A 23,915-nucleotide genomic window follows, 5' to 3' on the forward strand; every position below is an offset into this window, starting at 1 on the left:
AATTTCCCCACGAGCCAATGAATGAACTTCACTGCGGCTACTCACTTCCGGATATATACTTTCAAAGTAAAATCATTCAGAGAGCTGCGTTGTATGTCAAATTAAAAACATTAATTGCTGACTAAAATCCAAAGATAAAGAACTTCGAGTCAATTAATTGTTTCTTACAGATTCAATAACTTTCCTTTGAACGGATAGATAATGCAGTTAAACGTAGTAAGAAGCAGATAAAGTTCAAACATCCGGTCAGAACCCTAAAAATAAAATCCATACTGGCGGATGTATTTATGGTTTTATTGGTTTTGTTGGGAGTGTCAAGTGGAAAAATAACGACCGATCTCTGTCGTTGGTGTGGGCATTGCCACCGTGTTACAGCTGTGGGGCAAGGTCCCATCGAAAATATGCTTTTCAAAAGCTGTTGGCTTCAGCTCTCCCTGGTAGCCCCATTTACTGAATCTTTAATTGACTTTGAAAGACAAAATCACTTACTGACAAATAAATTACTTATAATTAAACCATAATTGGGGAAAGTACATTCATAATTTCTATAACTTTCAAACATCATGCAATTATCAAGGTGACTAAATGACACAAAACGAGTTTATCATGATTGTAGAATATTATTTTATTATAGAATATATATAAATATTAGCCCATAAATATTTTATTAGATAAATAATCAGTGCATATTGGGTTATCACATTACCAAAAATCTTGATCATCCATTCTATTATTGTGTTATTACCTAACGTTAACTCCTTGCTTGAATTAATGATTACCAAACAACTGGAGTCACCTGTTAAGGTATGGTATAGATGCACCGAGCAATCTGTCTGTCATGAATAATTTCCAAACCAATCGATAACCCATAAGCAGTTTGGAAATAGGCAGCTGATGAATGAATGCATGAGAGTCACTGGGAAGAGAGAGAGAGAGAGAGAGAGAGAGAGAGAGAGAGAGAGAGAGAGAGAGAGAGAGAGAGAGAGAGAGAGAGAGAGAGAGCACCAGCTCACGGAAGACAAACTTGCAAGAAGCAGGCTTGCAGGAGAAGCTCTGCAAGACACCAGTGCAGCTGCTCGCCGGGGTTTGAGGCTACAGAGGCAGAGCTTGTTGCGGATTAAAATGATTGCTACAACTCAACAAAACATGACCACTGAGCTGGTATGATCTTTTTTTCTTTTTTTTTCTTTTTTTTTTTTTTTTTTTTAATTATTCCTCTATCCAGACTTGTTTTTTCTTTATATTATAGAGCAGATGTGTGCGCGCATGTGTGTCTGCTCTGTTGATGATATTTTGTGCAGTGGGGAATTCCTCATCCAGGGTCTGCCCACAATACACTGACCGTCGATTAGAGCGTGTGTTTTAGGCTGTTTGGTCATTCATTCAGACTTTTCGATCAATACCCATCCTCTGGACAGGGTTACCTCTGTGCACTGCGGTGCAAGCTGGTGAAGCGGCTACCTCGACGTCCAGTCCTTCTCAGTCTCACATCGCCTTTCTGTCCCATGCAGACTTTTACAGCGTGATATCTGCATCACTACAAATCCTACTTACATGCAAGAATTTGTCCCAGGCATCTGACTGTCCCGTCCAGTCTGACCCTGCAGTGACAAAGGGGCTCAATACTACAGCCTGCACTGTATGATTGATTATCCCTGTGCTGTGGAGGTGTATTGTCGATGAACAAAAGATATGAGCCAAAATCCTCATACACATATTTTTTTTGCGCACATTGTACTGGTGTCATATACATATTCAAATATTTGTAATGCGTCTGCAGCTTTCCTGTAAAATCTTAGTACACGTGTCAGATTATGTGGCAGTTCTATGGTTAGCTGAAAAGACACTTGTTTAAATGTCCAACTTGTATGTACATAATTGATTTAAAGTGGAATATAGATATTAATATCACTGTTGATTTTCACATATTTCACTGTATAGAATTCTCATTTGTTAAGGGTTCAGTATGATGCTGATTGTCATAAACATGTGTATCTCATTAATCATTTTTGCTTGCTTTGAATCGGTTGAAATCTGCATGACTAATATCTACTCATAAATTATACGCACTGCTTCCTTTTAGATTAAAACTTTGTCAGCTCCACATTTCACATCGTCCAGATTTTATGGAGATTATGCTGTGTTTTTTTTTTTCATTCAGTGCAACAACTTAGATCTCTGCCAAGTCAACTAATTAGCAGATCTCATCAAACTGTAAGCTTTCTGGTGGTGAGAGAATTAATCACATTCCCTGGTGGAAAAGTGTTCTTGAGACCAGACTGAGAATTTGACTTATTAGTGTGAGGACAGAATGTGATACTGAGCAAAGTGATGTTTGACATGTGACACACTGAATTGTTTTACTCACATGTTGATGTGATGAAATCTCGGTGAAACTGTCTAAAGGACTGTATGATAATCTTGCAGCATTGTTGTTTCTGAAAGGGCCACACAAGGCTGCAGAGTTTACAGTCAATCCATTACCTGCAAATGTCGCAACGTCTCCTGCGCCAGTCTTCAATCAATGTGATTTGCACAGTAAAGAAATTAATGAAGCACACCACATTTGCTCATTTTCATTGTAACTGGATGGGTTCACAGATTACTTCTCAGTTGGATTTTGCATGTTGCCTCTTCTTCTCCTATATGTTTGTTTATCATTATGTCTTATTGTGATACAGCAGGAGCAGAGTGCACTGTTAAACTAACTTAAATGCTTCGTAATATTGCTGTTTGCAATAACCTGATTCAGCAAAGAAAGTGATATGTCATGCTAGAAAAACATAATGCTGTTTGCTCTGGCTCAGCTAATCCCAGTTATTAAGGAGGGAAATAACTGATTTAATTAGTTTTTTCAAAGGTATGTTTTCCTTCAACACTGTGGATCTATATTATGTATCTACTAAGCATGTTTAAGCATATAATTTCCCAATGGAGTATCTCTGTAGAGAACATATTCTGCCCCATATTTTACTGTATTTTGTGTAACTCACGTGTGTTTTAGTGACGATGCTTTTTTCCTAAGGCAGACACTCAGCTGTTGTGAGTGGCTGGACATACAGGGGTAAAAGGGTCCTCATACAGGACCCTTTCGCACAGTAATTCTCTTATGTATGCAAAGAATAACACAGTAGGGCAGCCTTGCAGCAGGGACGGCTAAAGAGGCAGGTCTTTTATTTCACTGAGGCTTGTGCTGCATTGTCTGGCTATATAATCTAGGGGGTAAAAAAATCCACCCTGTTAGTCCCATATGGTGTCTATACCACCTACGGCTTTTCTAGATAAGAAACACAAGAAAGGGAGAAATGGTGGCGCAGTGAGTAGGAGAACAGACATTCCCCTGTATGTGATGAAAGAGGAGGATAGATATAAATCAATATTAAACCAAAGTATTTCATGACATCACTTGGATTTATCTTAACCAAGCTCAAGTTACAGCCTACTATAATGATAACCTTCATTTTAAATGAGGCAGTAAGAGATATCGACAAGGTAATACATATGTGGGTTACTTGCTAATCTACAGCTTTCCCCTGTGTCCAATTATAGTGAATCATTAAAATCAGGAACACATAGGCTGCACTGAAGGCTGTATGTATCTGCCAATAGATTGCTGCCTATTTATGTTGCTGGCTATTTCACTTATGTCTCTGCCAATGTCATGTGTGTAATAAACATCATCACCCGATGTTAAATGAAGGTTTAGAGGTATGCAAATCCAGAGCCAGTGTCTCTGAACAGTACGCCTCATTCCTCTGCATGTGATTTATTGTTGGATTCTCACCGCCTCAAAGACACAGAAGATGAAGTTAAGGGGGTCTCCTGAGTCTAATTTATGAATTCTTAGCACCGCCTGGATTCTGCACAACCTAGTTGTGTGGTGCAAGCAGTGAAGATTGAGTAATTGTGTTTAGATGGCTTGTTTTTTAGTTTGCAAACTCAATCAATACCATTTGAATGGTTTGATTTTGTGTGCTGCGCTCTGCAGAAAAGGATTCCTGTAGCTAAAATCTGTTTGTTTGTAGTTAAAAAATGGCTCCAGTCAGATATCTGTGGTTGTCTTATTGAAATGGGAGAGAAGGTCAGAATGGTTCCTATATTCCGCACAGAGTTGTCATGCTTTGTGAGGAAAAGTGCTCCACACAGGCTGTCTATCTAAAAGTCCCCTTTATGGCTGTATTCCCTGTATTAATTGTTTCTCACTGGACCTTGTACAGCTATACACCTTATTGATTCTCTCATTTGGTTGAATAAAAATTCTCTTGCTCTGCTGGCAAAGGTAATGCAGCTACGTTTGGTCCACCTAAAAACACTCTCAAAGGGATTCCCTCAGAAGGGTTATCCATAAACATAAAGATCTTTGGTTTGCATTCTCCCACCTTTCAGCGTCTGGTTGACACCTCATCTGGGCATCTTTTCCAACTCCTGTGGGACACAGCCGGCTGAATAAAATAGATGGCTCACTGAGTAATGATTAATTTTTGATCTGGCTCAGCAGAAAATGTTCTCTGAAATATACTCCCTTGTCCATTAGGGTGCAGTGTGAGACTGAAGCCTGACCGTCTCCATCATCTGCCCCAGCACCCCGTGCTGTATTACATCCGTACGTGCATTGTAACAGCGGTCACTCGCCACCAGCAGCTTCACTGTTTTCACTCTTGGGATTCAGTCCAGCACATCTGTGTCTCATTTACAACTGTGACAAAACTCCTCATTCACACAAATGCATGAGTCTCCCAGTCTGTCCTAACAATGAGGCGACCTTAATTGGAAGTGTGGTCTAATGTCTGGGCTCAGGGGAGTGATAGGCGCTCCCATTAGGAGGATGTTTCAGCTTACACGTTGCACACAGTAATTACAGGGAGGACTTGGAAATGAAAACACTGTGTGGTAAAATCACTCCAGTGGCAGGATTTCATTTAAAATTCCTTTTCATTGTCTGCTATCAGTTGGTAATATTAGGGATTTTGTATAAGGACAGTAAAGCTTCAAACATCTAATTAGAAAAGAGACCTAGATTGATCCCACCATGAGTTTCCTTAAATTTAAAATTCACCAAATTAAAAAAAAAGTAAAGGTTCATCCATAGGGAAAGTGTAGAGCATACAGTACCATTCAGAGTGTATATTTTCAAAATCTTTATAGATCGCCACTGGTTTCTTTATCTGCTGCAAGGATTATGTTGCTTTGCTGAGAGATTGTGTGCTGAGTGGAAGAGAGAATGAGATAAAACACAGTGTTAAAAGGGCCAGTAGATACACAGCTTTGAACATCAATCATCCAGTCTGGCCTGCAGCGAGAGCCCAAACATCACTTAAAAGTTGTCCCTCCAGGTGAAACTGGTAGTGCTTTTAATTTGAATAGTTTTGATAGTGCAGCCAATGTGATCTATTTCAGATGAGTCCTTGGCAGAAGTCCTGCCCTAGCAACCAAGAGTGGGAGATCATTGCTTTCATTTCAGGTGTTTGTTAAATGCAATATCTTACAATGGCACATTTGAGAACATACCAGTTTTTAACAAATCCACAAAAACACACAAACGGGGAAAAAATGTTTGAACAACACAAGACTAAAAGATCAAGGTAAGTATTACATAATGATAAAAGCATAATTTAAAACTCAGCTTTTGATAAATTCAAAAATCTGTCATATTTTCTCTGTTAGTCACTTTCAGATCTGAACTTCTCTTTTGCTGCATCCCTCTCTCATGCACTCAGTGACCAGTGTAGCTTTTAAAACTAAGTTTCAAAGGCTTTGACTTAACTTTAAATCAGTGCCTAAATGTTTATTCCCACCAGAGTTCACAGTAAAATCAAGTATTTAATTTTATTTATCAGCTAAAATCATAAAGTTGATTCAAAAGGCTTTAGAGATGATACAGCATACAGCACTCTCTATTCTAGACTCATATTTCAGGTATAGAAAACTCAGCAAACATGAAAAGACCTTTAAAAGAAGCAGAAAAATCTCTGCAGCACCCCTTAATCTCCTGTTTCATTAGAATTTACTGTAATTTATTTCACTGCACAGCATTCCCAGTCAGTTTATGTAAGTATGTTTGCTGGTTTTTTAGCAAAATAACGCCAAGTGCCAGGGGCTCTCAGATGCTCAAAGGGGGTGTAGAAGTGTTAATAATTTTGTGTGTTACATTTTGTGTGGAGAGGAAGTGCTGATATCCGGGTGGCACAGATTCAGGGACAGCTGGTATTACCCAGGGAGCGCAGAGAAGCAGCAATCTGTTGACCACTGAACCACAGATGCCCTTCTTCCTCTGCCTTTCTCCCCAAGGCTCGCAGGGAAGAGATGGGGATAGACGAGGCCACAAGGGTTAAGCCAAAGGGGTGGGCAGCCATTATAAGGGCTGAGTTTTATGGCCGTTCTGTGATTGAACTCTCACACTCGAGCAGGCAAGTGGCTCCTGCAATGCCAGCCACTCATTATGAGGGAGTGGAGCGCGGCCGGGGAACGGCGCACAGTTGTGTTTAATTGTGACTGATTCTGATGCTGGCTCATTCCATCAGTTCCCCCTGATCGCATACAGAGCCTATACAGGGACTTAAACCTAAAGTTGCTCTCTTTGTTAAATTGTACAGTCCTATCTTTTCATGCTCACTTTTATTGACTCATTTACACCACCATCCAAATCAGTTCAAACTGCAGCTAAACTAAAGGACCTCTTTGCAGATAAATTAGCCAGCAGCTTTCCTGTGAAGCCCACTTTACTTCCAGACCCACGCATATGTGGTTATGGTGCCCATCCCTCTCGGTTTTAGCAATACCTCATGGCCCATCAGTCATGCAGCAGGTGAAATGAGGCGGTGGGGAAGAAAAATTAAGTTTTGACCAAAAATGCTGCTGCCATTAGGGGCTGATGTCTCATATGCAGTGATTTTATGCTGTACTTATTTGGAAAATTAGTGTAATTCAGGGAAATCTCTGCGGTGCTGAAGGCTGGTCTCAATCCCCCTGGGGCTCTGCTGTACTGATACGCCTGTCAGGGAGGAATGTCTGTGAGACTGTGGAAATGAAGCAGCACTAATATTCCCCGTCCTCTTCTGTACTCGCATTCATCACTGTGTCTGTGTGTTTGTGTGTGTTCTTTTCAAATCAGGACCTGGGGAGTTCAGATGGACCCCCGCGGAACTGGAAGGGTATAGGAATTGCAATGGTGGTGATTCTGGCTGTAATGTCTCTGGTCATTCTGTCTGTCATCCTCCTCACACCTGGTAAGAATGTGGAAAAAGAGAAGGAAAAAAAAGAAAAAGTCCAAAGAGATGTGGAGGTAAAAGAGAAACAAAATGCAGCAGCAGAGGAGCTGTACTGATATAAAAAGTAAATCTAATACAGCTATGGTGCTTTGGGCAACAATTTTAGTTTCGAGTGTTATCTGTTGCTGCTTGGGTTTTAGTTATCTTCAAATTTGAGGTTATAAAATTAAGAACCATTTATATTTATTAGAGAAACACAAACTTTAACGCATTTGGGCTACACTTAGTTTAGTTACTGTGAAAACTAAATTACTGTGTTTATATATATGTTTGCAATGGTGGTAATTTCCTTACTGCTAAATGAATCCAGAGACAAACACATAAATACAAAATAAATCTGCAGCTGAGACCAGACTTTAGGCCAGGTGGCAGATATGCTTCAGTTCTCTGTAAGAAGAAAAGCCTTTCTGATGAACTAACTACTTCTGTCTATATCTAAAGATGAATCACACCTGTTACTCCGCTCCCATCTCACCATGGAGGACCTGGAGAGTGAAGAGTTCAAAGTTCATGACCCCTCTGTAGCATGGCTTAATGGTATGGATCTCTGTTACCTGCTCATAGCTGTGTTAATCATTATCATCCCTTCCCTTTGTAATTTGTCTCATTATGTCCTTATTTATGTGGGTTTTATGTCTTTTAAATGGGTTTGTGTGGCACAGCACGGGTAGAAGCCCAAGGCGAATCTCCCAACATTGTGGCACAATAAAGGGAATCTTGAATGTTCCCAGAAAATAAACCTCTTATTTGCAGATACAGCAACTGTTGATGCCTGAAATAACACAGGACTCTCTAAAATGTTTCAACCCTGTCAGAAAACGAAGTGGCTCTCCGCACCAGAGAGGGTCATGTCCTGTCATTCAGTCTCAGCAGCAACATCACCACCACCCTGCTGGACAACAGCTCTCTGGTGAGTCACAGCCCACACAGCTTACAAGGACAGGAGATGGATTTCAGTATTGATTGTGGTTCAGATTCACAGACAGGTGGACAAATTGAGTGACCACTAGAGAGAGGTGCCACCAGATTGAGAAAGAGAGTCTGTGTAGTCCCCCCCGGTACACACTTCTGTAGTTGAGACAAATAAATTTCTGGCAGAGTGACAATATCAACTCATTTCCCTCCCCAATCTGGCTCTTCTGCAAGTCCTCAACATGTGCCTTCAAAGAGAATTTTCCAAGCGAGGGCATCATTTTGAACACCGCCTCTGCACGACACAACTGACTTATATGGGTCATCGCTGAAGAGCTTAAAGCAGGGTTGTGTTGTCAGGTTGGGAAGAAGTCTCTCCTCAGCGCTGTGATATGGTGTGCCATTTCAACTGCTGCTTTCTTTTTTTTTTTTTCTAGAAAAATGCTTTTTCTTGTTTAAACACTAAGACGCGTATAGGACTTTCACTTAAACAAATATGTTAACTCACAGAAGAGTAAATGGAAGTTGCTCCTGATGTGTTGTCCTATTCTGCTTTTTTCCCTACAGGATCTAACCACCACTAAATTCCAAGTGTCTGCAGACAAGAGGTTTGTCCTCTTGGCATATAACATTCGGCCGGTGAGTTTTGTTTCATGTGTGATGAAAAAAGATTGAATGTCAAGCTGATTCAGAATTATGCAACAAAGAGCAGTCAGCCTTTTTGCCTGCAGAAAATACCCAGGCTCATTAATTATCCTCTAATAATAAACCCCCATGTCTGTCTGGCCACTAGTGGCTGTTAAACAACACTGACAAGCATTCTAATCAAAGCCCCAAAGAAACAACAGAGGGAAGGAGCGACGACATAAAAGAGGAGGTTCAGGAGAACATGCGCGTGTATGTGTTGGTGTGCGTGCTGATTTTGCCACTGCAGCAGTCTTTGGTTCCATAACACAGCCAGCCAAATGACTGGGGTAACATATGGGGAGTTGAATATTTAAACCGGCTGATGGAGGAAGGTGCAGGGGGTTGTGGAAAGCTTGGAGTGAGTGATCAGTGTGAAGTGGATAGCAGAAAGTGGGGGGAGGGAAGGGAGATCAAGGAGATGAAGAGGTAAAGTTGGAGCTGCTGTAATGAAATCACCCTGGTGGTTCGGTGGGGAATTTTAATGAGAAGCTGACGAGAATCACAATCGTAGGTGGTTTTAGATAAGAATTGTCTCACAACAGCGATGTGAACAGAGGACACAGATCTCCCTTCTGTACTTTTGCTGCCCCAGTCAGCTATTTCACTGCGTAAATGCCTTCTCCATTAATAAATAGTTGACGCTTTCCTCAAAGGGCAGGCGAGTTGTATAATGTGTAATTGGTGAGGGAAGAAAACAGAATTAGGAGGAAATGAAAGCCCTCAGCACATTTTCCCCATATTTTTATTAAAAATCTGAAAACAGATTTTGCTGCTGTTCAGCTCCGTCACACTTCTGCAGCCAGTCTTTCAGAGTTTCCTTCAAAGATTCTGCTTCTGCTTTAATCATTGCGTATCATATCTTCTGTGTGTGGGGGAGATTGAGCCTGTTGCTGTGTTACAGTGTTCGTCACAAACAGATTGCAACTATTCTTAATGAATTATTGAACGGTTAACATACGTTCAATCATTTCTCAGAGATCTCAGTAGAAAAAGGGCTCTGCTTTTGCGTGTTGCTTTGCTTGATTTATACTGTGTCATTAGCATACTTCCTTTGATATCAGCAGGAATTGTCTGCTCTCATCTGTATGCTCAGTGTGTATCCACGCTCCAAGAATTCAGAGGCACTGGGCATGCCACCTGGAATTTTGTATACATAGAAATTATATCTTTGTGTTAGTGTGAGCGGGGTTGGCATTTGTGCACAGGGACTCTTTCTCCATTCTCTTCTTCTTCATAGCTTTCTCCTTTTCTCTCCCGCTTCATCTTCTTCGCTCTCACTCACTTTTTTCCGTCTATCTCTGGGGGGATTTGTGCTGACTGAAGCAGTTTGCAACAAGCACCACTTTCGCTATTCGGAAGACGAGTGGCGAGCTGCTGAGAGTGGCAGAGAAGGAGAGGGAGAAACAGGGAGCAGTAAGGAAAGCCACTCGCAGTGGAGGGGGAGAAAAAGATGGGATATGCACCATTTGCCCTTAGATACACTGCCCAGTTGAAATCAATCAGAATGGTTATCAAAGAATGACAGAGATGCTCAAGGAGCGAGCTGCAGTGTGGAGGAATGGATGAGCAGGCTGTGGGTGAAGTTAAAAAGCTTCTCTGGATTTTGTGTTAGCGCTAAAGGCTTTAGGGAGGGTTTGCAGGGTGAAAGTAAATGGATTTGATAAGAGAGAGTGTACGTACATTGAAGTGAGTTAGGGATTGGACCACTTTGGAACAAGAAAAGCAGATTTCCTATGGGAAAATGTCTTTACTCAAAGCTTATTTGAATTAAGTATGTTTGTGTATGTGTGTGTGTGTGTGTGTGTGTGTGTGTGTGTGTGTGTATAAGAGGAGAGATGGAGAATGAGAAGACCTAGATATTTTTAAAAGAGTAATGGTTGTATAGTTTGGAGGACATGGTGGCTTCTGGGATTGATGAGCACAAGCAAACGAACCGGTGCCTGCCAAGACGGTGCAGTTTAGAGACAAATAAAAATCCAAGGGAGTCGTGTCTGCACTCTGCAGCAAACACTGATGGCTGCTGGTATCAAAGGCAGTGCATTGTGGCTTAGAAATGCTTGTGAGGCAGGGACGGTGTTGAACAGGAAGGATGCTATTATCTATGCATAGTATATCTTCCAGTGTACAATAGCTCCAAGTATAAACAGGCATGCAAAAGGTGTAGTAATCTCTACACATTTCCTTTGTCATGGTATCCCACGCAATGCTCTGATTGTTTAGTCTGTGTGCTGTAACCCCCGGCATTTTCTGGGGAGGGGGTGGCTCATAAAGGGAGGGGTGGGAACGGTTGAGTAGAGCGATGTGTAAGATTTATGACATGTTACTGGCAATCATATTAGAATTCACCCTGCCTCTCTGAGACAGATGCTCTCAGCATGTCTGTTTATCACACAGACACACAAGCACACAATAATGTACAGTCTCTGCCACTGGCATCATGATGTTAAATCACGAGCAGAATCACCAGGTTCATTAACAAATCATAAACATGGTACTGATGACAATGGTGCTACTCTTGAGGAGTCATGCTCCCTGTAACTCAAAGATAGGTTTTTTTGCTGCCTGTCAAGTGCCAGCAGATTCTGCTGTCAGCACCTTTGACCTCTTCGCATCATTTCCTGTCGTCTTGTGTTTGTTTCTTTCCCTTTGTCAACCTCTGTTACTCTCTTACCTTTAGTATTTGATGAAGCCATTCCTTCCTCCTGATCTTTCCTGCCTTTTTTCTGTGTTTTACCACAGTTGTTTTTTCTCTATAGCCACTCGCCTTTATCCTCCAACTTACAGGTTTCATTTTCATTTAGATAGCCTTATTTATTTCCCTTCCTTTATACCTGCAGTTTTACCATTGTTCCATCCTTGCATTTCCTACAGAAAACAGACAAAAAGCACAGAGAGAAATCCAATTTCGCTGCTAAGTGTGCTGTGTAGAAGATGTGACATTTCATTTCTTTAGGGACTTGTTTTGCAGGAGGCTGGCGCTTTTAGGGGCCAGTGGGCAAATAGCTTGCTTCCAACCCTTTGTTTGAAAAAAAAAAAAAAAAAAAAGAAAGACTGGTAGCAGATCAATATATTACCTAGAATTCATCAGGTAAAGTTGTGATCAATTGTAGTTTATGCACACCCGTACACATACACACATTCATTGATTCTGTTCCTTTGGTCTCGTTCAGCAAGTTAATTTAATTATTCACTGAGCTGCTGATGCTTGTGTGAGGGTTGCGACAGAGTTGCCAGCCACAATAGATCTCACACAGAGGGATATTAACTGTAATGATGCTATTTAATGAGATGTCTGTCTGTTTAAGCCCTTTCCTTTCTGATGTCTTATCTCTAATGTTATCTCTTTTACTCAGTCCTAAGGGTCCCTGCGATCCGAATCTCTGTTATTCACATGTGATCATAGTAATGATGTAATGTAGATGAAATCGCTGCCAGCACTTAAATGAGTCATAGAAACGAAGTTTAGTGCTGAATTGTGTGACTGACTTGATAAGAATCAAATAAGAATTTGTCATACAAACGCTCACATGATGAAACATTTGCTGCTGCTTTATTTGGATAAGAACAAAACTTCTTGGTGAAAAAAGGGTACATTAGTGTTGAATTATTTTTCAATGAACAATTGGCTTTGTAATTGTGCACAGCTGTCCTTTTATTAGGCAGCGATTTAAGAATAAATGTAAAGCACAGCCTCTGTTGCTTACTGCTTGTTTCAGATTGGCCTGAGCAGTGTCCTCCATAACCTGTATTTCATGTAGTGCATTTATCTTAAGGCACATTTTTACATGTGTATGAGCATGTGTGAGCACTAAAATGTGTGTGTGTTGTCATTTAAGTGCTGCACACCTGTTTGCATGATATCCTTTACCTCTTTCAGGTGTTCTCTCAGTCCTTCACAGCCTCCTATGCTATCTACAATGTGGCTAATGGGTAGGTAGAGTCATGAATGCTAATGCATGGGCTGCACTGGGCATGAGAATAATCAATGCAAGCAGACCCGCAGACTGAAAAGTGTCTCTCATTGAATATCCCAGCCTCATGTTGCTGTCAGACATGCATTCATTCATCCATGTTCTTTGCAGGTTCCATTTCCCAACATAAGGTTTGTACTATACTCAAAATCCACTGCCTGAAATTCATGTTCAGCATTAAATCAGTGAGAAAAAAAAACTCTGTGGAAGGTGATCCCGGGAACGAGTGCTTAAAAATATGGTATGAAAAGGATTTCAGCAGGTACCGCAATACTGATCATTGCCTGAATATGCCTTGGAAAACGTTTGCCTGTCTTGAAGAAGGAAAAGCGCAGCTAGAAATAAGGTTGCAGTCACACTTGCATGATCCAGTCCCTCTGCTTTGTTGTCCCTTTCTGCATCTTGCTATTTTGTCCTCACGGTACAGTATTTCTCTCGTACAAAGCTCAAGGCCAGGGCATGGAAGGACCCCAGAGGTCCTCTGTTTGTATCCAGTGGTGGCTTTAAACAGGCGCCCTTAACAAATGGCTAATGTCTGGACTTTTGTGTGTGTTCCAGGGACCTGCAGGAGCTTAACCCTCCAGAGGAAAAGGCAGTGCTACAGTACGCTTCTTGGGGGCCACAGGGGAACCAGCTGGTAAGGCTGACACTTGCTCATTTACCTGATCAACCTGTTATTTTAATAAACCTGTCACTGAGGAAAAGAACATGTTTTCTACCTGTACATTACCACCTTTGGTTGTGTCGTTAATCACTGATACAGTGTCGTTGTCATCATGAAATTGACTTCAGCTCAGAGGTTATTGCAGTGACCGTATTTCTATTATGGGGTTGTTTTACACCAATAATATAATTCATCTAAACTTCTCTGTGCTGTAATTGGCTTTCGCTGCTCTGTCGGTGCTCATCTGCAGCACATTAACAGGCAAGAGAAAGATGTATTGGCTCTCACTCATGTGTGCTGGCTGATGATTCATTCAATCTTGGAAGCTGTCCGATGTTCGGATCAGGCAGCCAGGAATGATGCCTGCAAACGTACCGTCTTTGATAATGGATTGGCGCTGTCTGTCCTTGCTGCTCATGCCAGGCCTATGTGTTTGACGGAGATATTTACTACAAACCGAGCGTGACCAGCAAACCTCTACGTCTCACATCCACCGACCAGGAGCAGAATGTAGTTAATGGTCTCTCAGACTGGACATATGAAGGTAGGTGAATTTCCAACTTCAGCAGAAATGTTTTGCTTAAAAATCTGCAAACACAACATAACAAAAATGTGATAAGCAAATAAATGCCTGTGACTGTGTATTAACAACCTTATTTATCTAAAACAGAGGAAGTGCTTTTGACTTACGTTGCTCATTGGTGGTCTGTGGATGGTGCTCGGCTGGCGTACCTCACCCTCAACAACTCAGCAACACCTGTGATGGAGATACCACACTTCTTAGGTGGTCTTTACCCCTCAAATGTCCTCTTTCCTTACCCAAAGGTGAAGATTGTTTGAAAAGAAAGCTTCCAAAACTTTGCTTCCCTCTATCACTTTTTTATTCTGTATTTGTTTGACTTTTGCTCACAGGCTGGTTCAAGTATCCCATCAGTCAGTCTGTTTGTGGTGAATCTATATGGTCCAGCGCACACTCTGGAGATGATGCCTCCTGACTCTCTCAGAGCCAGGTAGAAAATCTGTGTGCATGTAGACAGACTAAACTTTAAGAGCTTTAGACTCAACCTGTCTGAAATGATGCAAATGTCTGTCTTCTGTTCACTGCTTTTCTTTTGTTTTGATTTTTCAATCTTTTCCCCGTGTATCATTTTCTGCATCACCTCTTCAGAGACAGCTACATCTCCATGGTGACATGGATCAGCAGCACCCGCCTCGCGGTCCGTTGGCTGAATCGTGCCCAGAACCAATCAGTGCTCTGCGTGTGTGAGGCCACTACAGGGGCATGCTCAGAGGTGAGCGGTCATCGGTTGTACCACATTAGTAATCCAGTGGGCCCCTGCTGCAGTACGGAGCCTAATAGAATTTTGCTTCTTTTACAGTGTTGGGAGTTAGGATTGATTTCTTTAAGCTCTCAAATCTCTACTGACTGGATTAATATTTAAGGTCATTTGCTGCATGAGAGGAATTTTCAGTGATGTATTGCAGCATTTCATGGCTTGTTCCACTTCTGTAAATCCTCACAGATTTCTGTTTCACCAATGCCAGTTATCTATTAATGCCATGTTTAATAATTAATTAAGTCATTAAGCACAATAAAATTTGTTTATACAATGCTGCTGAAACACACTGACATATAACATGTCAAATATAATTCCTCTGTGTGACTAATGAATATTTCTATGTGTGATTATAAATCCGTAGAAACACAAGATGGCAATGGATATAATGCAAAACCAGAGGCAGGTATGTGTTACTCATGATGCAAAACAATGTTTTTAGAATTGCCACTTTATCAGCTCTTTACTGCATTAATTTTGACCCTTATCTCACTAACAGGATGTGCCATTGTTTTCATCTGACGGCCCTATGTTTTATACAATACTGCCAGCAAAACAGGGTGCTAGTGGAGAGTTTCACCACATTGCCAATCTTTCCGCTCAGGTAAGTATGAGGGCCATTAACTTTAACTCCGCTCTCCCACCACTGAATAATTCCTTGAATAAAAATTGCTTGTTAACATTTTAATAGGAGTTTAAAAAAAAAAAATAGCAGCACCGATCCCAAAATGTATTTTGCCCAGTGTCAGTTCTTTTATCACCATTTTAAGCTACTTTAATGTGCTTATTTTCTCTAATTCTTAATCACGACTCATAGTCGTTATTTTAAGGGTGATTTTTCTTATTAGAACTTTAATTATCCTTTTTAATTTCTGAGGTAAATCATCATATTTAATTTTGGCTGAATAATTTTATCCATCACAAAAATGGCAGTTAAAAGGTTTAATGAAGCAATTGTTACAAAAATATTAAATATAATACAGTAGTAGGAATGGCAGTGGTTGAATTTTTCTCACTCTTAATTAAAGAAAACTAAAGTAAATTGGATGTTAACATTTGATGAGAAGTCAGGCCTCCCCAGGATTCATACCTTTCTCTTTATTGTGTCTCTACTATATGGCATCATTCTCAAAATAAACAATGAATAAAAAGATTTTTTTCACTCTCCTACCATCACTATTTTCATCTGGTTTCATTTTATGAAGCTATCTTCATTTCTTTTTTTTTTTTTTTCCAATCCATGACACACTGTATCACTGCACCTATTTTTATTCTGTATATCTGCCTGCTTCTACATTCCTCTTCATCTCTGTTCCTCTGTAACGCAGCCTGCCACCCCTTCTGTCCCTCCTCGCTTCTTGACATCAGGGAACTGGGACGTCACCTCACTCTGCGCCCTCGACGAGAAGGCTGGAAAAATGTATGTGAGAGGCACAGTGTGTGTCAAATCACCCTTCAGCACCACCTTTATCACCTCACAGTTCTTCACAGTGAATGTACAAGTGACAGGGATGGTGGGGGTGGGGGGTGGGGGTTGGATGGGTAGTGGCTATCATTAAAATCATCACCTCTATATGTAAGTTCAGGGCAAAATCCAAGTGTTAGCTGCTGGAGAGAAAACTGCAAGGTCAGACTATGGGTGAATGTTACACTTAAGAAAAATTCATTTAACAAAAACATTTAAGCACAAAGCATTGATTTTGATGGAAAGGCCAAAGAAAATTACTCCAACTTTGCTTGTGGCTATGCACTGCCATGGAAGTGCACAAAGGAGTACTTACATTCAGCTGTGCAAGATTATTGCTTAAATCAGTCTTTATTGTTCTGGGACTAGAAATCCTTGATGACTGGTCTGACAGAGTTGTGATCACAAGTACAGTCGGATTAAGATCTAGCTAATTAAGTTCCCAAATCCCACCGCGCAACGCATGCATTCATCTTATATTCATATCGGTGAAGATAGTGAACATATAATACAGTGGTGTACATCTAAATGTTTTAATCGATGTCCCAGATAATGTCACGACTACAAATTAATTGTGATGCACTGAGCCTATTAATGCTGAATATGTAAATGTGTGTACATCCATTTTTTCATGAATAATTAATACCTCACATAATTATAAGGGAATAAAATACCCAAAGGTTATCTGCAGTTCTTGGTTTATGTTGAGTAATTTGCTGTGTCTCTAGTTAATTTTTTTTTTCATCATCAGCTACTTCCTGAGCACAGAGGAGTCAAGGCAGAGCAGACACCTTTACAGGTAAACATGCCCTAATGTGTAAAAACACTCATATCACCATAATGAGGCTACAAATCAGTTTCAACTGGTAAACTATGTGGAATATTATTTGCTGAATTCTCTTTTTTTCTCGCTTTCATGCAATACAAAGGCGTTCTCATAATGTTTGTGACAATAAAGTGGACATGACTGAGCATTAATGTGTTAATACATTTCTTTCTTGTGTGCTTAAGATGCTCCAGGCAAAAAAACAAAACAAAACTAAATTGACACATTTATAATAAAGAAACTCACCCAGGGGAGTTAAATGTTACCATGAGACCTGCTGTCCTGCATTTAATAAACACATTCTTTGTGTTCCATGTCACCTTTCATGGTTTCGAATCATTTGCTGAGCTTTTGGTGTTAGCAGAAGGCTCGATATTAAAGCTGAGGGGAAGATGGCTTGCTTAATCCGTCTTGTGATTAATTTTCTAAGAAATTTGTTAGCAGTGCTGTGAAGAGGGACATTTAGAGGCTGAGCACCGCTTAACAGACCAATCTGTCAAACAGCTTTTATGTCTAACCTTATTAAACTCCATTTGTCTCTGAAAAGTCAACTGAATAGTTTGTCTCCAGACACTGACTGTGTTGCTTAATCTCTTTGTAATCAATTGCCATCCATCTCTTTCGACTACCTTGATTTTTTTAAGTGTGGTCTATAAACTTTGTTCTTCTCTCTAAGTGTGGATTTGGATGGAGTGTTTCAGCGCCAGTGCATCTCCTGTAATCTCCTCGATGGGTGTCGGTATTTTAAAGCCGAATTCAGCCCAATCAAACCACTTCACCCTCTACTGTCTAGGTAACTGAGACACACACAGTCAAACATGAAATGAAAGCTCAGTTTCAGACAGCAGGTTTATAATGTCTTTTCATCACTTTCCCAGGTCCAGGAATCCCTAAAGTGACAGTTCACAGCACAAAGGACCCCTACAGTGAGTGTTACATCTGCTCATCTGACTAATAATGTAATCACACACAGAGTCAGCAGTTTACCATGACAGCCTGCAGAGGGGGGTATAGTCAAATAAACCCTGGAGTAACCTCATAAAGACCAGAATGCCTATTTGTTTCATGCTTGTGTACGCTGCCTCCTGTCGGACGCTCTCAGAAACAGCTGCTGCCTTTATGATTGAAGATTTGACCCATAACCTCTGTTTATTGATTGAAAGTTCAAGACCCAATAAATGACTCCCTGTTGTTTTTTTTGTTTTTTTTTTATTCCCTAAAGGATATGTGGTCTTGGAGGATAACAGCCCTCTGTCTAAAGCCCTGGAGGACAAAAGCCTCCCTGAGACACTATTCAGAATCATCTCAGCAGATAATCAGGGTACCATTAAGAAACCAGATACTGTATTTTTGTTTTCTTGCATATGTTTATGTATAAGTTTTCCTGTCTGCGCTCTAACCTTAAAATTAGATTGAGATTATTCACTACAGTTAGCATAGTTTTTGCATTTTTCACTAGTTTTGGTTTTTATTTAGTCTTTTTTGATTGGTTTTGATTATTGTTTAGTTAGTTTTACAAGCGCTTAAGTAGGATTATTGAGAAATTGACTAGTTTCTGTTTAGTTTTTGGTCATTTTTGGTGTCGGAATCAGTTTACAGGTAGTAAACTGAAAAAGATCAAATTAAAGAATAAATGACAGTACATATGATTTACAAAACCGTGGTTTATTCAAGGTCTTATATTGTGAGAAGCCTCTTTATTCCTGCTCCCCATGAACCATTAACTGAAACAAAACTGGAACTCTGCTCTGCTTTAGACTGTGTTCCATTCTGCTGTAGAAAATTTAATTATTAGTCATTTTTATTTATTACATTTTATTTTTACTTCAATCAGCAAAAGTATTTTTCTTGTGAGTTTCAGTCTTAGCTGAGCTATAACTTTGGAATTGAAAGATCCCATTCAGTGTTTTTTAATGCAACTAAGTAGGTGTAATCAGTAACAACAAAGTCAGTGGAAGGTGATACCTTGAAATAACAATATAGTTAATACTCAACCAAAGCAGCAGTCACTTCTATTAGATAATTAGTTTTTTTTCTTCAGGGATCAGTATATTTCTTTCATATTGCAGTTGTGCATATTTTGCACTCCATATTGATTTATTGTTGAGTTGTATTTTTGTTTTACAGTTTCATATGTGCTAAAAGCTGAGGCTCTGGCTGCAGAGTGATGACCTTATTTAACCCCTGTTTGCTTTCTTTAGAACTGCACCTGAAACTATCCCTACCTCAGGGTTATGAAGCTAATCTCCACCCTCTCCTCATCATTGTGTAAGTATCACTAAACAAACTTTTTAGGGTGACCTGTTGTGCAACCTGTCATGCTCCTCAAGGCAAACAGCTGACTCCAAATATACTGATCCTGTTCGTCTTGTCCTTCAGGGACAGTGCCCCGGGCAGTCAATCTGTCACAGAGGAATTTACCCTCGGCTGGCCTCAGGTCCTCTGTAGTGCACACAATGTGGCCTTGGCCTGGGTGGACGGCAGGAGTGGCGTTGTCCGTGGACAAAAGACCACCGCTGTGGACCCACGCAAACTCGGCTCACTCAGAGTCAAAGATCACCTGGGAGTTGTAGAGTCAGTGCAGTTACATAATGTATAAGTAATAATAGAAGGCCATATGATTGATACTGTAGGCGAATGGTGCAAGATTTATTAACTAATAGGCTTTTATGATATTTCCACAGGTGGTTAATGCAGCTGCCTTTTATTGATGATCGTCGCATGGCCCTCTATGGCAAGGTTACAGCGCTTTTTAATCCGCAGGCTCATTACCTCTCTTGAATAAGTTATCATCCTGGAAATCACCACGGTAAAACATGCTTTTTATGTTTGCACTTTTCTGTCTGTCTCCACAGGCTTTTGGCGGCTATTTAACTCTCAAGATGTTAGCTGCAACAGATAAACTCTTCCAGTGTGCAGCCACTGTGGCCCCAATCACTGACTTCAGACTTTATAGTGAGTTAGGATGATGCCTTTAGCTTTTCATACAATACAACCATAGAAAACATGATTTTAAAAAAAAGGCTTACAGATATGTATGACAAGAAAGGTTATTTCACTTGTTTCAGGTGCTGCATTCTCAGAGAGATACTTGGGCTTTCCAGCAAAGGAGGAGCATGCTTACTCGGTGAGGCTTAGGGTTATAACTCTTTAGCGATTAGCCTGTCAGCTATTTTACCAATTAATCCATAAATTGTATGCTCTCTAAAATATCACAAAAATGTGAAAAATATTGATTTCCCCATATCCAAGATGATACCCTCAAATTACTTGTTTTGTACACAAGCCAAAGATATTCAGTTTAGAGTCACAGGGGATGGAAGAACCTGGAAAATATTCAAACTTGAGAAGCATTACAGATTTTTGACTTTTTTTCTTAATAAATTAGTCAAACTGATGAACTGATTAGCAAAATAGTTGGCAAGTCATTTAGCAGATGACAACTAATTCATTAATCTAATTACTTTTCCATCACTAATGAGGCAAATGCTCTAAACCTAGACTGATTCCAACTCAGAATTAATCGTTTTAGATTAAGAGTTAAAGATTGTGTGATATATATATGTGCATAGTTATTTAGAGCCAACTATGTTGTACTGGTGTATATTTTCAGACTGCCTCTTTGCTGGGGGAGGTTAACAAACTGAAAGATGAGAACTTTCTAATTGTACATGGTACTGCAGATGGTAAGACCCTGTTCAGTGTCATATAGACCTTTACAGCAAGTTTGTGTTATATTTGTAACCTTTACATTGAATTTACGTATGCGTTTTGCCACAGCGAGGGTACACTTCCAGCACAGCGCTGAGCTCCTGAGCCGGCTGGTGAAAGTGGAAGCAAATTACTCTCTGCAGCTGTACCCAGATGAAGGCCACACCTTGAGGGAACCACGCAGCATCCTCCACTTCCAGCGGACAGTGGTGAACTACCTCCAAAACTGCTTGAAGCACAGCACATACCTAGATGTTGTAGAGGAAGAAGAGGAGGAAGATGACTAAACATCTTTTTCAGCTTCCCTTCTTCTAGAAGGACTGTCTTAGAACTGTATGCCATCTTATGCATTACCTTGGGTCGGATTACCAGGCACAAGAGCACAGGAGTGGGGACCAAACACATCAGATCACCTCCTAAAAATTGATTTACTGTATACCTTGTTGCACACAATTATCTCTGCTGTTATATACTGTATTTGAAGCCTTGTTTGTTTACAAATTCATATGAGATGATGTGGACTAGTAGGCTACTGATTCTGCCAAAAGTTTACAAAGATGTTAGAACATGCATGTCATAATGGCTGCATGATGTGGAGTAGTTTACAAAGTATTTTATTTATTTCCAGCCCATCAGGGTGAAATGTGCAGAAATCTGCCAACAGCCAGAAACACACTTGAAGACTTTAAAATCCTTACTGATGCTTAACATTTCACACCAAATGACTGCATAAATTGACAGATTATTTCCACTCAGAATTTGGAATAAACTGGGAGCATATTCAGATGCATGCACATTTCATCTAAAAATAAACAGTTCAGAGAGCTCTCATGTAAGATACCTGACTGACTCCCAAATCCTGTGATAGAATGCAAAATGTCACTGCACAGATCTGAGTTAAAACTAGTCTTTACTGAAGTGTGTTCCTGACCTAATTAAAGTTAGATGAAGCATATTAATCATCTAAATGTGCCAAATATATCTGGTGGATTTTATCCACTTGATTTACTAGAATTACTTGCATTGGTGTGACTGAGTATGCAACTATTCACAAGCTCAGATTCAGGAATGATTGCAAGAAGAAACTAATAAGTTTCAGTCTATATCAGGTCTGGTCTACATACTGTATTTGTATGTAAGTATAGTATGTTTTGATAAATTATTTCTTGTGTATGGAAGAGTTAAGTTGTTTCTTTAGACAAACTATTTAATCATTATGTTCCAGTCCTCAAAGGTAGTGGGATTAAACATGAAAGTAACCAAACTGTACAGGTAAAGTGCATGTAACTGTTTTAAACATGAATGCCCTTTAACCCAGACTACCAATTACCTTTTCCAACAACCCTGTACAATAAAGATTGAACATTTTGTTTTACAGCCAAAGATTTATAGCGTTTCCTTTACTGTATAGTAATGGCTATATTCAAGAAACAGCATATATTTTAAGGAGCTATTTCAACTACTTCTATACTTCCTACACTGAACAGGTGAGTCATGACTGCAAAATTACAGTTGTGGCTTTCACAGTTACTATTATCTTCATTTATTGCTCTTGAAAGATAAAAGATCAATGCTGCTGATGCGAGCCTTACATTTGTTGGTCTACCCTGCCTAACCCTAACCCTAAGTGATCCATTAATAGTAGCTATCTCAACTATGCTAAAAGGTAGTACATGCTGCTACTCAGTCCTGAAAAATGAAATTATAGACTTATATTGTGGGTGGAAGCACAGATTTTGCATCAGAAGGCTCTTATTTTTGAAAAAAAAAAACAAAAAAACCCCCAAAAAAACCTAACATATTATGTACACTAATTGTTCTGAGACAGATTTTACCACTCTTTTATTAGTGTATACATCTGTTCTAATATTACGTCAACTTGGTTCTCTCAGAAAGGTAGTGAACAGAAACATGCTGAACAATACACTGAAGTCCAGGGGTTATAGAAATTTATGAACCCCCTAAGACCTAAACAGCCACCAGTGACCGAAAACATCTACTGATCTAAACTGTTTAATCATTTATGAAATCAAAATTTATCAATACATAGATCAGGAAAAATGCAGTTTCTTAGCTTCTCATCATCATCAGATATGACCCACTTGGATATTCAGAGGCTCCGTAGTAAATGTGGAAACATGTCCTCTTATGCAACATGTGATTCACCAATAAAACCCATGAACTTCGACAAATGATAGTGGCTGTAGATACTTGCTTGTATGTTCCATTAATGATACATTTTGCTGAAAAAGTCAGGTTTCACTCTGAGCTTTTATGAACATCTATATGATCAGTAAATTAAATATGGGAAAATACCAGATTTTCACAGAAAAATGCAAAGATTCAAGATTCATAGCATTTATTGTCATATGTACACTGAAGAACATGTTAGTTGCTCTGCTGTCCACAGAATGTCAAACATATAAACACAACTGGGCTATAAATAGATTTTTTTTTTTTTAAATTAAAAGATAAAAAAAAAAAACCAAATAGAAATAGCATAACAAGATAGATAAAATAGTGTAAAAATACAGTGCACACTGCAAATGTTAATTATGCAATTATGTCTGTGCAAGTGAAAATGTAAACAGCTAAGTACAGTTACATGAGATAGTGCAAATAATGGTAGTCCATCATTGTAAACTCCCATTAGCTGTTATGAAGTCTGTTGGCAGTGAGAAATAAATGCAGTGGAAAGGATGGCATCATACTTAATGGTAAATAAGGGTTAAATGCAGAGGAAAAATAATTTTGAAGTCACTATAAAAAAAAAGAAAAGTTCTAGGTCCCTAAGAGTTAAAATAAAACCAGCACATCATTAATGTGAACAGATGCCATGTGAACATTTTAAGAACACACTTCACCAGATAGAACAAAAGTAGAATGAATGTTTGAAAAGACAGTCTCACAGCATCAGGTTAGATTGCGATAATAGGAAGACATGGCCTCAATCACACTAAAGGTTTGATGCTGATGATTTGTACCAAGAACTCAGCTCATTTCAACAAATGACTGCACATACAAGAATTTACAGAGGACAAGACGCTCTTTTACTGTACCCACACCGCGCAGAA

General features: G+C 39.7%; 1 protein-coding gene across 1 annotated transcript; it reads left to right on the plus strand.

Moving 5' to 3' along the window:
• Positions 1-1,026: 1,026 nt before the first annotated feature.
• LOC115423030 (inactive dipeptidyl peptidase 10) lies at positions 1,027-22,218 on the plus strand. The gene is given in 26 exon segments (XM_030139723.1): positions 1,027-1,161; positions 7,112-7,226; positions 7,710-7,805; positions 8,084-8,178; positions 8,748-8,819; positions 12,745-12,797; positions 13,397-13,475; positions 13,926-14,046; positions 14,173-14,327; positions 14,415-14,512; positions 14,671-14,794; positions 15,204-15,245; positions 15,339-15,443; positions 16,168-16,259; positions 17,056-17,103; positions 17,807-17,893; positions 17,895-17,923; positions 18,009-18,056; positions 18,353-18,451; positions 19,332-19,398; positions 19,510-19,704; positions 19,815-19,869; positions 19,986-20,085; positions 20,199-20,257; positions 20,744-20,816; positions 20,911-22,218. Coding segments are annotated over 26 exon segments (2,364 nt in total). The 5' UTR covers positions 1,027-1,122; the 3' UTR covers positions 21,129-22,218.
• The last annotated feature ends 1,697 nt before the right edge of the window (positions 22,219-23,915 follow it).

The sequence above is a fragment of the Sphaeramia orbicularis genome, chromosome 7, assembly GCF_902148855.1.
Source record: "Sphaeramia orbicularis chromosome 7, fSphaOr1.1, whole genome shotgun sequence".
Classification (NCBI taxonomy): Eukaryota; Metazoa; Chordata; class Actinopteri; order Kurtiformes; family Apogonidae; genus Sphaeramia; species Sphaeramia orbicularis.